We start from the raw sequence: 16,048 nt of genomic DNA, 5'->3' as shown, positions 1-16,048 counted from the left end.
CCAGCGATCACAGCAGAGGCCCTTGTGGCAAAGTCCGGGTAGCCGGGCACAGGGCGGAACGGTGCTGGTGCGGTGTCTAGTACAATCACCGGTCAGCTACCGGAGTAGATGGGAGCCCCACGCAGCGCCACATCACGGTGATCCACACCTTCCCACGTAACCGGGGCCCTCAGATAGGAGCGGGAGTGTGGCTGGTCTGGGAGTAGCGGTCCAGGCAATGGCAGCGCAAGGGCACACCTATGCAAGCAGCAGTCCAAGGCAGGAGATGCACCGTCAATGCTGTCCCACGGAGCTTCAGAATAGTGAGCCTCAGGTTTATGGTCAGCAGCCTCCACAGGGACCAGGCAGATGGAAGTATAATGTTATGTGTAGGGTCCCTGCAGCTGCGGTGATGCCTCATAGTGTCTCACAGCGCCAGCCCCTCAGCCCAGCCTTCCGGATAACGCTGTCAGTCTCCGGGTCGCCGTCAGACAATACGTGTCAGATGATGCGCAGCCGGCCCCTGCACAGGCTGCGTGGGGCGACAATAGCATTCAGCCCTGTTGGAGCATGCGAACAGGTCCACAAGTCGACTGTAAGGGTGCTGTGTCCTTCTGGATACTTTCTAAGCCGTTCCCGTGTTGACACATGCGCGGCAAGGATGCATCAGCTGCCGTGTTGGAATCACGAGCTGCAGAGCAGCACGATCAAGCGGCCATTTTGTTCATGCTCGACAGCGCCCCCCAACTGTGTCAAACATTTGAATTCACTAAATTGAATCCCTCATTTCCACATTCCCAGGAAACGTGAATAAGCCCCCTATTATGTTCGCGTTGGGTATGGAAGGTGTGACAATGTGCCCTGCTTAGCTCAGAGGGTTAAGGTCATCATAGGGGCTGGCTACCACCAGCCACTAAATGATGCATGTCTCAGAGGAAACATGGGGAGGAACCCCTCGGCTACCTCACTTTTCCCCTCTGCATGGCAGGGGCTTGTCAGAGCTTACAACATGAGAACACTGGTCCTTTAACAGAGCCACTTTCCCTAAGGTCAGCTGTTACTATTACCTCTCCCCATCTCAGGACCCCAAAATAAGCAGACTCAGTGGAAAGACAAGTCAAATCGGAGACATTATTCTGCAGAAAGTTGGTAGAATCACACTTGCCGCACTGGGAGAGCAGCCTGAAGCAGCCACAGACTTCAGTGACTTGAAGGTTGCTTACTTACCGACGGCTATGGGCATGCGAATAGAAGAAGGGAGAATGTCAGAATACTTGCAGCCATTGCAGCAGCCTGCATCCACGTCCATCGCAGCTCCAAGATGGCGGACAGGTCCTCTTAAAGGCTTGGATCTGGGACCAGCAGGGTGGGGCCAGCAAAGCAACCCCGAGACTGCTGGCATACGTGTCCTAACCAATCCATAAGAAGTATACCAGAACGTTTCTGTGCCCAATGCTCATTGTAAATGGACCGCGTATAGATGGCTCGTCCCTCAGGGATCATCCTGTTGTATTGCACGTCATCTATTATTTTTAATGGAAATGTGGTGACTGATCGTTCTTTCTTTTCTTGTGTTTGGGTCTATCCGCTCTTCCATCTGTTTTCCTAAATTCCATTTTCTTTCTCTCTTTCTTTCTTTCTTGTTTCTTTCTTTTGCAGGGAATCGCCATGCACCCTCTTTCCACCTCCCCACCCACTGGTTTCTAAGTGCAGGATCGGGATTCAAACCTGTGTTGCGCTGCGTTGCCTTGCTTCCAAGGCAAACGTGTTTCCCCTGAGCTATCCCCCCTCACCAACTATGCTATAGAGCATCCTAAATACGAGCCACTCATCTGGGTGCCATTCTTGATTGTGTCCTGCTATGAGCGCTCAAGATAAAATATCAACCACATGGCGTGGCACCAAAATGATCTCAATTTCTAAGAAGGGCACTAGAAGTGACCCGGCCAACTCTCGCCCTGTATCACTACATGACAACCTAGTCATGCAGAACTTCTGCAGAAGTCCCTCTTGAACACCTAGATATTTGGACCCCTGAAAATGAGATGTTAGGTCATCTTAAGTTGGCTTCCAGAGAAGGGATTGAGATAGGGTGACCAGATGTCCGGGTTTTCCCGGGACAGTCGTGGAAATCACCCTCCATCACTGGAGTTTTTTGCATGTTTGGGGGGCTGCGGTAATTAAAACCGTAATTATTGTTCACAACACTTTCAGAATTTTGAAGTTGGAGGTTTGGATCGAACCCCCAACCTCTCAGGTACAAGTCAGAGCACTTACTGACTGTGCCACGGAGACTAGCTTGGAAATTATCATGCAGCAAGCCATGTAATATCAATTAGAGCTAACGCTCGTTTTGAATTAACGTGCCCCGATTCACAGACAAAACTGCACAACTGAGTTTATATACAGTTTATAGAAAGGAGAAGTGCAGGAAATATGGTTGGGGGGTGGTTGTGGGGGCGTGTTGGGGGAGGGGCGGTAATTGGTGGGCTGCAATGGGGTAGTCCCTCTTTTATGTTGTTGGCCGTCCCGGTTTTTTGTTTTGAAAATCTGGTCACCCTAGATTGAGACAACCTATCAGGGGTTGTTTCCCTTTTGTCTTCTATTGAAGAAATCTGTTGCCTTAAAGGGAAATGCACTTTATATATTATTTCTAGTCCTCACAATGGCTTTCAAATGTGTGCACAGCTCGTTTTTATGGAATTTCTTTGGTTCTCTGGAAATCCGTCCCCCACCCCTGGCCACAACCAGAAATCTATATGCTGATAACTATTTATTTTATTGCTTTATAGCGCGAGCCACGCTCGGGAGCAGAGGAGCGCTTTACAACAGTAAAGGTGCCAGCATTGGGCTTGGCATATTATACAGTAGGGCATGACTGTTGGTGGAGGAGGGCAAGGATTTTATTAGTCCAGCAGGTGTTGTGGAATGAGCCACCTTTTTATTGCTCTGCGGAACCGAAATGATGAGGGCATTACACGCCATCACCGGGGAATGTGTTGCAGATGGCCGGGGCGTGGCAGGACAAGGATTTTGTGCGATTCCTCTCTCTATGCGTTAGCTTAGATTCCAAACTTTTGATTGTTTTGCTACATGAGGTGCGAAAGACTCCAGCGATGTGGAGTTTAGCCGCCAAGTATGTGTGTGTTCCATTTGAGACGGCTTTGTAGGTGATACACACAGTTTTGAATATGATCTTGTGGCGAGTAGGTGCCAGGGAACCTCCGCAGTATAGGAGAGATACGTTCAGGTTTTCAGGTGTCTGTAATGAGGCAGGCTGCATTGTGGTGGGCTTCCTTGAGGGGGGGCTGGCTGGAAGCCTAGTAAGGAAGGTGTTTCCCCCGTCAATGTGTGAGATCACAAGGGCTTGGATCACCCTGTGGTATTCATGCAAGGGGTGGAGTGTTGGATTTTGCTGATTGGAGAGACCTGTAACCTTGCCATTTTTTTAGCTCTGTGCTTTTGGAAGGAAATGCTACAGCCAACAATGAAGCCCAGGGATTTGGCAGAGTTTGACAGCTGTGGGTGAATATCATCAAACAATTGCTGCACAAGTTGTTGTTTGGCGGGGGACCAATGAGGAAAGATTTGTTCTTCTCGGGGTTCAGTTACGTGGTTTATAAATGGGGTCAGTGTGGAGAAATATCGAATCTCTTCCCTCCAAAAGGGGACTGCGTACTGGCCCCTGTACTCTTTTTTTAAACAACCCGGCTTTAGAGATATCTTCTTTAGAAACTGATGCCTCCAGAATAAATGATGATAGTTTGGGTATTGTATTAATTGCTGACGATGCAGCACTAATTTATAAACCCCCTGTGGGGGTTGCAGAAAGAGCTTGATGAATTTCCTCAGATTTTTCTTAGGAAGGGTCTTTCTTTAATTATGAAAAATAAATGATTGGCATGCCGTGCAGTCAAATAATGACATCTTAAATTATATCTTTCTGATGAAACTATTGTAAAATGTGAAGCACATGGATTATGTAGGGCTAGAGCGCAACAGTATTGGCTCTCGGAACCCTGTGATAGGCAAAAGTTAAAATGTTTTATCCATACGCGGAGGCGTTTCTCTACATTTTCTTAAATAATATGGAAAGTGTGCACGTTCCACAAACATAAAGATATACCTGGCTTAGATCCTCATCACAAGTTAGTATTCTAGTGGTAAATTTGCCAGAATACCGCTAAACAGAGTTACTGTTACCGCCACTTGATGGGGAATTTACTGGTGGATTACAAGTGATGAGGTGGTGTTAGTCCCCATTATGTGGAGTCCCTGTGGGATTTTGGCATTACCACCAGCGATAATTCCACTGGCGGTAATACCACTAATTTGGTCGTTATTGGGGTGGTAAGGCAGAGGAATTACCTCCAGCTTCTTGCTGGAGGTTTTCCTCTACCTTACCTCCTAGCTTGTAGTTGGACGGTGCAGTGATCTAGCAGTAATAGAATTACTGCCACATTACTGCTGCCGTTTACTGCACAGCCCAACTTGTAATGAGGACCTTGGAGTCATGGTAATTCAGATAAGAGTGTTCATTGTTTGACAATGAGGGAGGATGTTTCACATTTTCTATTCATCTGCTCGTTATGTGTCTATCAAATGGTCATCAATGGTAAAATCCTGTCCAAGGGCCAGTAGTGCCAGAGGTTTTCCTGCGTAAATCTACGATGCAGAAACACATTGGGCCACATTCTGAAAAACTAGCAAAAATAGCAAATATGCGAGGAGGCATTGCTGTTATTGATGCTAGATTGAGAAATTACAGGTCATCTTATTCTCAAAGGTAACTGTGAATTTCAAAGGGGTGCGCAGTAGTGCAAAAAAGGCACTGACCAGGCATTCAACACTTCATAATGCATGGAATATTATGTGACAGAATGATGTAGAGTCTGTGACTTTTTTAAAATCTGTTTAAGGATGGAAGGAGTTAGAGTTCTTGGAAAGTACTCAGCCACCTTTTTGAAGAAAGATTCCTGTTAATCTGAGCTGCTAAACGGTAATTAGTAGTCTAAGTGGCAAACTTCTTTTTTTTTTATTATGTGAATTGGTTAAACAAGTAACCGTACACATTATTGACACATACAAAGTTGTTTGCTAGGCATATTACATAGTTGCAAGAAAGCCTATTAGTTATCATAATAAATAGTAAAAGATTATAGTCTATTGAATGAATGACATCTAAATACTAATGAATTTCATACATATGTACAACTATTAGATTCACTCTTTATAAAGCATAACACCAAATCAAATTCAGAGGTCCCAAGAATTGTAAAACTGGAATGGTTATCTGGGTTTCATTTCCGTTGGATGTTTTTAACCAAAACTCTTCAGTGGACATCCAATTTTCATTAGAAACAAAACTCATAAAGAACTCTCTTTGTATTCCATGTAATTACCTGCATTTAATTATTATATGTTTCATGGTCGCGATGCTCTTGCCATCACTACATAGATCGCAGAGTTCTGATTCAATTTTCGTCTGATCCTGTGCACACAATATCTGATTGGTCAAAATTAAGTTCATTCAAACTTCCATGATCAGGCTCTTGCTGCACATTTCTATGCTGCAGCTTCTTGCTTTAAGAATGTGCACTTTTCTATTCTGTTAATTGTATAATCTTATTATTAAGGTAATGTATCCTTGTGACTATTGCTGTGTATTGACTTTTCATTCTGACTTGCTTTTGTGATGAGTAGTATCAAATTGTATGATATGGTTGTTTTGCATGGCTTGGTGGATTTAGTCCAAAAATAAACCTTGATTGGTAGAAATATGGATCTACGGTATAAATGACATCCTGGCAACAATAACTCAGACTCAAAATGAAGCGGCTAAAATGAAGACATAAAAATAACAAATTTCATATTGAAAGTCATGTAGTTAATTAAAAACACTCATTGTAAATAATGACAGTAATTGCTAAATGTATTATTTTACTTACTTCCAAAAAAATTAATCTTTGTCCAAAAATATGCATCTTTCTTAAAAATGTGTTTTTGGTTTCTTATCTATTACGTGCCATGGGGTAATTCCCCTTAACTCGGCCATCAACTTCTCACCCCTTTTTCTGCAATGACCTATTTCCATCTGTTATGCTTTAAAAAAGGACATTCTATTTATCCACAGGCGTTGTTATAATAAATGTTAAAATCAAGTTATTTTTGTTTTCTTCATTTTTATCTTTTTTATCATTTAGTTACTTTTACCTCTTCATTTTCAGTGTGCTTTATTTTTACTGATTTCTCTGTGTACAGAAAATATAGTCCTATTAAGGCTTCCAGTGAGTCTGAGTACTCACTGTAGCATACACACCTCTTGGAGGTTCACACTAATTGAGGAGCAACAGAATCAAAGATCTTCACAGCCTAAATGTGCCTCTCCTTCTGATTTCTAAGGTGAGCAACCTGACCCAAGGGCAGTTCTATGAGTTCAGAGCTCGTGCTGTCAACTTGGCTGGTGTGGGAGAAATGTCCGAACCGAGTGAAGCCTTTAAATGCGAGGAGTGGACAATGCCCCAACCAGGTACGTGTAGCAGTGAGGTCTCATCTTAGTATTCTAGTGCTGATGAAAAGCGCCTGCATGCTTTGACTTCCTGACTTCACCATTTACCTGAGCTCTGAAGCTTCTTTTCTAAAAGGAAGCACATTCTAACAAACAAAGAACGAGGAAGTGAGCGTGTGAGTATTAAGTGAGCAAATTAGGAAGTCTTTGAGTGAGAGAGCGAGCCGGTCATCAGCAAGGTAAGTGAACTGGAATGTAGGAGAGTGGATCAGTGAATGGGCAGGAGGGCGCATGAGAGATTGAGTGAGTGAACAAATGTGTAACTCAGTCAATGAGTCGGTGTGTTAGTGAGAGAGTCAGCGAGTGACTGAGTAAAAGCATTAGGAAGTGGGTCAATGAGTGAGCCTGTTAGTGAGTGAGTGACTCAGCTAGTGTCAGAGTCAGTGAATGAAGGAGGCAGTAAGTGGGTCAGTGATTGAGTAAGTCTGTTAATGATTGTTAGAGACCAAAGCTACACCTTGCTGATGTTCCCCAATGAGGCCACTTGCATGGTCCCTTGGCGCACTGATGGATCTGCAATGGGGGGGTTGGGAGTTTGTAAGTGGGGTTGAGAGGGAGAAAAGCTAGAGAGCCTTGATGTGCCGTTGGCAGCTGCAATTCAGAAAAACCGGTCACTGAGCGTTTGTGTGTTTTCGGTCAGTATGCGTCATGTCATGTTGAGGGTGATTGTGTATGGTTTGTGTATGGTTTGGTTTTATGTTGGGTGTTGTGAAGTGCATGCAGTTTGTGGTGCAGTTTGTGGTGCAGTAGCGGTATGGTCGTGTTTTAGTTCGGAGTTTGAGGGTGAGCATGCAGAATAATGAGATTTTAGTATGGTTAGTAGCAATGCATTTCTTCCATCTAAGTGTAATACATGTCCTACCCTCAACAAACCAACTGTGATACATTTCCTACCCCAACAATCCATCCAAGTGTGATACATTTCCTACCCCCAACAATCCATCCAAGTGTGATACATTTCCCAACCCCAACAATCCATCTAGCAATATAACGATCTCACAGCTGGACACTGCCAGGGTGTAAAGTGAAAGTTCAGGGAGGCGAAGTAGGCGAGGGTTTGTGTTTCCTTTTTGAGGTGGAGGAGGGTGAAAGAAACGAGCTCAGGAAGAGGGCTTGGGTGGCATCCCAGCAGACATTCTTTTCACTTATTGTGCTGCTTGTGAAGGAGAGGAAACCACACTAGGGTGGTGAGGAAGGGTGGCAGAATGTCAGGTATTTCTAGTTTTGTATACAGTTGCCTAATGCTTCTTCTCGTCACCCACTTCACCACCCTCGGAGTTCCTAATGACATCATGGACAACTCGACCTTCACTCTCATTGTCTCTCAGATTCTACTATGACCTCCCTGTGTAATATATCTGTTAATGAACCATCTGATCTATGAACTCCTGCCCCTGTAACCTTCACCATGTTATACCTATCTGTCAAAGGGCCCTCCTCTTATAGATTCAAAACCAATGTCCTTGTGCATCGCAGCCCACCCCGTGCTGTCAGAAAACAAGCATAGTCGGTCCACAACCACGACCACCCTCGTCTCTCCCATGCATTAATCTCACCTCAACACTGGAAGGCAGCCCCATGATTGAATAGCCCGCACCACCATCCTGAGCTCCTTCAAATTGATTGAAAATATTCCCCCCCTCAATTTGAAGCTCGCCAAGGGTTTCGCCCTCCTCTCTGCCGCGCACCACAGCCTGACCATAACCCATGAAAGGATCACTTTCTGGACAATTTACAGAACAAAGACAGCAAGAACCCAATTGCCTTGAGTAATACTAAGAGCCCAGGACCCCCACTTCTTTTGCCACCTGAAGGCCGAAGCACTTCTGTTATGGCAAATGCAATCAACCACAGACGCAGGACATCTGAAGCGGTGCTGTAACAACCTCTCCCAACCCCCAACTAACCCACTTATCTTTCAATCTCTTACCACCATCACACTCCATACCTGGTCCCTGTGCACATTGCAGCCCTATGCCTGCTAGCAAACAACAACCACAAGACTAATGCAGAGACATTTAGAGGACTCTGTTCGGCCCACTGCATCTTTAACCCTTCCGCATTTCACACCCGTCCTCCTCCTGGACCAGTTTCCCTCTCTGTATATCAGAATCGGCAGCCAATAGGCCATGGTTGTCCCCTCTGGATAAATATCGAAGTGTCTGCTCCGCAAGCCCTTTAAAATCATTCCAGCACACAGGAGTCGGGTGCTATTGGCCTGCACCCACCAACACCTCTCGTTCCACCCCTTTCTCTCACTCTACTCCCACTATCACCCCCGTTATTCCAGAACCATGAACCAAGCGGCTGCCAGAGGTGAGCTATATTAAACCGCTTTTAGTATATTGCATTTATATTGATTTATTGTCATATTTCTGTTAAAATAATTTACATGGAGACATGAGTGTAAATTCATACTTAAGGTCATGTATTAAAGTATTTGTGTGCATATTTTGAATGACCACCTTGAAGACGGATCACTCCACGCCCTCTTCTCTTCGCTCCACAGTCAAATCCTCAAAGACGCCTTTCAAGGTCTCTTTTATGTATAGCTCAACTTAGTTGCACTTTTTGTACACAGCTGAAAGACTTATTTTGGTGGCCATTTTGAGTCGCTCTTTTAATCTGCCATCCACTCTGTTGTGTTTGTTCTTCACTCCTAACATGGAACAGGTCCACCATATGATGTGAGATGTACCGAAGTTCGGAACTCTACGCTCATGGTGCACTGGGAGCCGCCAGTGTATACTGGGGCTAGCCCGGTGACCGGCTATCACATCGAACTCTGTGAGGAAGGATCGAAAGAATGGAAAACTGTTAACGAGAAGCCAACACCTGACACCCACCTGAGGGTCAGTATTACCACTTATCATCTGCTATTGGGTTTATGTTTTCCAAAAGAATTAAGTGCAAACGATTGGGGACGGTTCTCTGTTATTTTTTTATTTTTTTATTTTAATTTTATCGGTTTCTTACAAACCTTTAAAATGGTTACAAACAAAACACAAAACACAACACATAATCAGAATACGACATCCTTTAGGAGTCCCTTAGAAATACCCCTCCCAGTTATCAAACGAGCAAGCAATGCACTGTCGTCTTTACTCATCAGCCGACAATATATTCAGGCGTTTTTCAATTAACATTAGAAATCGAGTTAGTGGTAATATCAGTTTCATGTCCCATCCTTGAAACATATAGGCCCACCAGTCGTCGGCACAACGGGAAGGGTAATTTAGGCCCCAAGGCCCCAGGTGAATTGTCCTTTCTGAGCGAAGTGCCGTGCAGAATAGCACCAAATGCTTCAGGGTTTCCTTATCTTTAGCGCATAGTCTACACGTTAAGGTTGAGACTTTGTTTGTTCTCCATGACGCCAACCGCTCATTAGTTTTAAATGCGTTCAGACGCAGCATCATGAACACTCTTCGAGCCTGTGAGTCTGGAAACATCTCAATATAGCGCTGTAGCACGTTAAATGGCCTTGTTTCAAGCGGGGCGTCCTTCATCATGGAGGCTGTGGCACGTTGTGAGCAAGTTTGCTCCCAGTCTGCGCGCCAGATTTTCAATTTGGCAGCATTCGGGTCATTATGCAGCACATCCAGGCTAATTCCGGGATCACTCAAGATCTCTTCGCATCTTTTAGACCATAATGACACCATGCTATTATTAGCTGGCGATGGGTCATGAAAGATGTCAAATTGTGGTATGTGATCACGCTGACAAGATTTCCGAAACAAACTTACTAGGGCCCAGAATACCCTAGCATGTAGCGAGATAAGCGAGAGTTCATACCTCACACAAGATGTCGGAATTCCCCTTGGCAAAGACAAAACTTTAGACCAAAAACAGTGCTCCAGCGATGACCATGTATTATGACTGCAACCCAAGGCGTTTTCAGCACCATATAATAACACTGTGATTACCTTTTGATGGTAAAAAGCTAGCACTGGTTTTAGTGAACATTTCCCACATTTTTTCTGTATGATGACCGCTTGACTGGCCAGTTTTTTGCATTTCCTTTTATTTTCAATAATACATGATCCATCGTTGATTGATGAATTTATTAGCATTCCAAGATATTTTACGTTCTGAGTTATCTGAATGGCGTCCCGAACCAAGTGCCATCTTGGTTGTCTCAACTTGTTTTGTCTTCCGCTGTTAAGATTCTTTAACACCAAAATTTCTCATTTTTTTGTGTTTATCACCAAGTGGTTAGATGCAACGTATTGGGCAACCGCATTCAGTTTCCTCTGTAGGCCGACAGGTGTTAGGTCCATAAGAACGAGATCGTCGGCGTATAACAGCCAACTTAGACGGGTCTTATCAATCTTCGGGGGAAATGATCTTACAGAGTCAATTGCCAACCCAATATCTGAGATGAATAGACTGAATATTGTGGCAGCTAAGGGACAGCCTTTTTTTACCCCTTTATAGGTTTTGATTGGGGTAGTTACATTTCCAGATCAATCCAACCGGATTTTTATGGAGGTTTCGGAGAGCAATTCTCGAATTGCTGCCATTAAGTCAGCTGGACAGCCCCAACTTTGTAGTTTTGACCACAAGCGAGGCCTGTCGATGGTGTCAAAGGCACTTGAGAAGTCGATAAAGGCCAAATATACCTTAGATTTAGATTTTATCGCTTCCATTTTCATCAGGTTCAGGAGTAACAAGTTTAATGAGCAGCCCACTTGCTTCACAAAGCCAGATTGTCTTTTATCTACATGATTAGACTCGATTGCCCAGGTCACCAGTTTTTGCTGTAACATTGTGGCGTAGATTTTCCCCAGAGTATCCAGTAATGCCACTGGGCGATGGTTTTTTGGGCATGTTCTGTCCACTTTCTTGAATATCGGGACAATAACAGCGGATTTCCAGGATTTAGGAGTCTTCTGGGTTTTATATATTCTGTCAAATAGGGTTACGCATATTGATGCCAATAGCTCAGGCTGCTGTTTAATCGTGAAGTTGGTAAGACCATCCGGTCCAGGAGCTCTAGATTTTTTTGCCTTGTTAATTATAGACACAATCTCCTCTCTTGGAAACGTCAAATACCATGGTTTCGAAGTTGGTTCCAATGTAGTGATGCCAGGGACTTCTGCTTTGTAGAGGGCTTCGAAGTGGTCAACCCAAGCTGCTTCCGAGACCATGCAGGACTGCAATGCCGTTTGAGGAGCTTGAAAGTTATTAATGAGTCTCCAGAAGTCACTCGAGTTTTTATTCTTTAGGGTGGCTAGCATCTGTTCCGCGTCGTTTTGCACTAGAATGTGTTTATGCATTTTCAACCAGTTCTTATATTTTTGCTTCAAAGCCTTTGTTTCCAATTTGCGAGTGTCAATGTCAAGAGACTTAGCTCTCCTAATGGCCGCACGCAACTTTCGTTTTTGAATCAGGATCTCGAGATCGAAGTGATGGGCACGGACCATGTTGAGATTTTTTAAGCCCACTTTTGCAGTTCTGAATTGTGTCAATAGTTGATCATATTCAAGGTCAGCACTCAGTTGACAGTACTGGATCATTACGCCCTTGACTTCGCTCTCCTCCAGTCTTAAGCGAACTCTATTTGATTCAACCTCAAGTTTATGTGCCCATTTTGACCTTTGAGTAGGTCTAACTGTTGCAAATTTCATGAGCAGCATATTGTGATCGCTATTTGCTTTTTCACAAATCGTCAGCGATTGTATCCTTGGATGCAAAGCTTCGGATACAAACATGTAGTCAATTGTTGAGGATGAACCAGCACGATGCCATGTTTGAACGGATGGTATATCGCCACAGGTACTGCCATTCAACATCTGAAAGTTGCGTAGCCTCATTTCGGTTAACCATGCCTGTGCCACTAAGTTTTGGTCTGAGTTTGATTCCTTAAGTAGATCGATATTTAGATCACCACACAGAAGTATCTTTGGCAAGTCTAATGATTCCATACGGAGATCAATTAGACCTGTTATCTTGACAATGAACTCCATTTTTCCTGCCCGTAGATGGTTCCAATACAAATTCAAGATTATGATCTTGTCCTGCGCCGAATCCTGTCCCCCAAAACATTCGATGATAGTCTCCTGAATATAGGGAGAATGATTGATGGAATTTATAACACGCCAACCTTATGCTCTTCTCACCATCGTTAAAAGGCCTGACATAGGGCGGCCAAGCTTAGACTTTATGGCCGGATTCATTACAGACTCAAAGTCCAAGGTGACTGGTAACTCACTTAGCCATGTTTCTTGTAAACACACGATTTGGAGATTGTCTAACCAGAGTGTGTTAAACAAGTGTGAGAACCTTCGAGTGTTCCAGGAGGCTAAGGAACAAACCGTGGGAGCTACCGAGTCTTGACATTATTGGCTATTTTTTGCATTTAAGGCCCCTGCTAGCCAATGCCATTCATGATTTCCAGATGCAGATGTTGAGGATTGATGAGACTCTTTAATGGTTTCGTCGGAAGGCTCCTTTCTTTTGATTGTGATTCTTATTTGTGCATTTAGGCCGTCAGATTTTACACTAACATCACTCGTTGGCAATTGAGGTATCCTTGACGGGCACTCTAATTGAATATGATTTTGATTTTGATTACTGGTGTGAATCAAGTGAGACGACCCTTCTGAAATCGTTGTTGCCGTATCTTTTGAAGGCATAGGTGCTGTAACTACATTCGAAGGTACCTCCTTTACGTTACTGGGGGTTCCGTTGTAATTTGGTCGAGGTACATCAGACTCGTTCAATTTATAGACGTCAAAGCCTAGTGAAAACAATGCTACATTTTCTTCTAATATTGATGTAATTAGAAGATTCGAGGCAAAATGGAGCACCACCTTGTCATTAGTTCCTTCTGCTGGAAACTCCACGACTTTTATGTCGTTAGAGGAAATTTGGTACAAGGTGGAGTAGCTGAAGAACCGTTCTTCGATTCAAGATCAAATTCTCGATTGGTTCAAGACTCTCAATTGTCAGCTTATATGTAAGGCCTTTGTTCAGCGTTGATTTTGAAGCGTTTTCATTTAAGGTTTGAGGGCGTCTATCAAACACCAGCTCTTTCAGCTTTCTTCGATTGCTTTCCAGGATGTCAGCCTCCAAGCCTCCCATCTGCGTCCTATAGGGCTCGTTTTCCTTAACTATTTTGTTAGTTTGTCCTGACGTAAACAATGGCCTCCCTGGTCTAACGACTAAAGCGTTAGCTATGCAATGTTTTCTCTTCTCGTCCATAGTCATGAACACAGGACTGACTACTGGCAGAGACAATGAGGTCGTGTTATCACCTACTTCAATCAGTTTGCAATATCTTTCATGAGACTTGTGATTAGTCGCAGGGTTTTTGCCAATGACCTCCACATTACATGGTTGCATTATTGCAGGATTATCCAAGACAACATTGGCCATCGATCGTCCAGGTTTTTCCTTACATTGGCTCGGGGCCACATTTGGCAGAGATCCAGTGTGGAGGGGCAACTCATAGCTTGTTGGTAAGTCGATTTCTAACTCTACATGTTCTGGTTCATCATAAATTGACAGGTCCAGAAGTTCCGTCACGTCCTCCTCAGATGGCGTGGTACTCTTTGTTTGGGTCTGTTTGACTGAAATTGAGAGAGCACTTTTTTGTTGATTTTTGGCATGGATGTTAGATGAAGCAGGGGCAGTAGAGGTCTTAACCAGGTCAGTAGGAACTGCCTGTACCATTTTTATGTTACGCAGGAATTTTCGTGCTCCATTTGAAGCATTATTTTTCTTTGCCTTTTGGTTCTTCGGTTTCTTGCTGGTTGCAGCAATTTTTGATTTTGATGGCAAAGTCGCGGGTTTCTCCGTGGCATTAGGGCCGCCTGTGAAGATGGAAAAAACATTGGGTAGGCCCACAATGGAGGAAGTAATTGAAACTTCTGAAGTTGGTTCAGTTAGAAAACCAACACCTGAAGATGAAGCCATTAGGGGGTCATGACAAATTTTATTGGCCGCACATCTTGCCTGTTCGAACGCTGTGTTAAAAGACAGGTCAACAACATTCGATACAAACGGAATAACCGACGAGCAAGGACCAGTCTTCGATGAAAGTTCTGCGACCTTGCATCCTGTGTCTAGGGGAGCTTCGAAGACCTTTGCAGTTGCCAGTACTGGGTCCGCTTCCACTGAAGTAATGTGCGTTGATGTTAACGACCGAGGACAGTGAGGTTCTTGGATGGATATAGCATCAATGGGTTGTTTTACTGTCCTATTATGTTCTTGTTCAGCTTGAAGTTTGCACTTCGCACTCGGTTGCTTACCATCGGAGTTGGGACACCCTTCGGACAACTGCCTGCCTGCGTTTTTAGTGTCATGTTTAAAAAGGGCAAGAGTCTCTCGGGCCACTTCTGCAAACAGTCTTTTGTCAGATGAGTCACTTTTCCTGCTCTCGCTTAACAAGACAAACGCTGCATCCAGTCTTTTAAAGCACTCGTGTTGTTCAACATAAGAGCGATCGCAAGTTTTTTCCAATTGCATTAATTTGGAATTCATCATTGCTACAACGGTTGTTAGATCCTTGGTGGCCTCGTGTATATTCTCATAAAGTTTCATAAACGGGCCCAAAGAGATCGACGAGGAAGCCATAAGAAGGGTTTGTAGTTCCGTTGAAGATGACACAGCCGGTCAGACCTCGCTAGATGAATTTGCATGGAACTCAGAAAGTCTGGCAACATAGGGCTCCTTGTCGCGGCGAATTTTAGGAAACGGGCGTTCCATTAGAGAAGAGTCCATAGAATCGTTGTGTGAGGAGTGCTCATTGCAATCAGGTTCATCAATGACTCCATTAGTTTTCCAGTTAAGGGTGGCATGTCTTTTTTGGGAGGTCAGATGGATGTCAGATATCTCGTGCCTCGATTCACCCTTTGACGGGTGATCGATTGACTTTAGCCGTTTGTATCAAGATTCTGGCCATATGTCAGACGTTGCCCCCAACAACTGACTGTTGTTACGTTTAACGGCTGATTTTGCCTTAATTTCGGCAGGAAACCTCTGCTCTTTAGACAACTTGCTTGAACACACTTTGTTCAGGAGCACTAGGTTCTGAAGAACATTGTTCACAACCCCGAGTGAGTCTCTTCTTGCAGTCATTAAATGGCTTGCCTCCGACTCACTCAGATTGCCATTCTTTGAGTTGTGGTCGCAACCATGCATATCTGAGTTTAAAATGCTTTGTTGGTAGCTAAGGTCATTCACGTTACCTTCATGCGAATCCACTGTTTCCAAGTTTGTGGTTACACACACAGGGGAACTTGCAGTAATCACTGCATCTGTATCCTTTGCAATGAGCCCCACGTCCTCACAGGGTAGGCTGGAGAGAGAACAATCCAATAACCGAGCAGCAGCATTCCGTGCTCCAGCAAAGTTTCGATCTTTAAGTTGATCGTCAACAGACTCAGAGGGGTGCTCACCTCTAGGGGGAGCTGCACCCTCTTCTCTGCCACCATGAACTACCTCGCGTTGCAAGCCGCTCAGGTCATGTAAGTTCAAAGTCACCCTCGCTCCGAGTCC

At 44.2% G+C, this 16,048-nt stretch overlaps 1 protein-coding gene across 2 annotated transcripts in view; it reads left to right on the top strand.

Annotated features, from left to right (window-relative positions):
- The window catches only part of MYOM3 (myomesin 3), a 450,074-nt gene that overhangs the window by 277,135 nt on the left and 156,891 nt on the right, over positions 1-16,048 (top strand). For both annotated transcript variants that reach the window (XM_069622682.1, XM_069622681.1), the window contains 2 exons: positions 6,382-6,508; positions 9,221-9,399. In XM_069622682.1, coding sequence (XP_069478783.1) covers positions 6,382-6,508; positions 9,221-9,399 — 306 coding nt within the window. The remainder of the gene's footprint in view (positions 1-6,381; positions 6,509-9,220; positions 9,400-16,048) is intronic.

This window comes from Ambystoma mexicanum, chromosome 11 (assembly GCF_040938575.1).
Source record: "Ambystoma mexicanum isolate Mex_15411 chromosome 11, UKY_AmexF1_1, whole genome shotgun sequence".
Classification (NCBI taxonomy): domain Eukaryota; kingdom Metazoa; phylum Chordata; class Amphibia; order Caudata; family Ambystomatidae; genus Ambystoma; species Ambystoma mexicanum.
The sequence above is the reverse complement of the archived record's forward strand: the minus strand, read 5'-3'. Positions and strand labels throughout refer to the sequence as shown.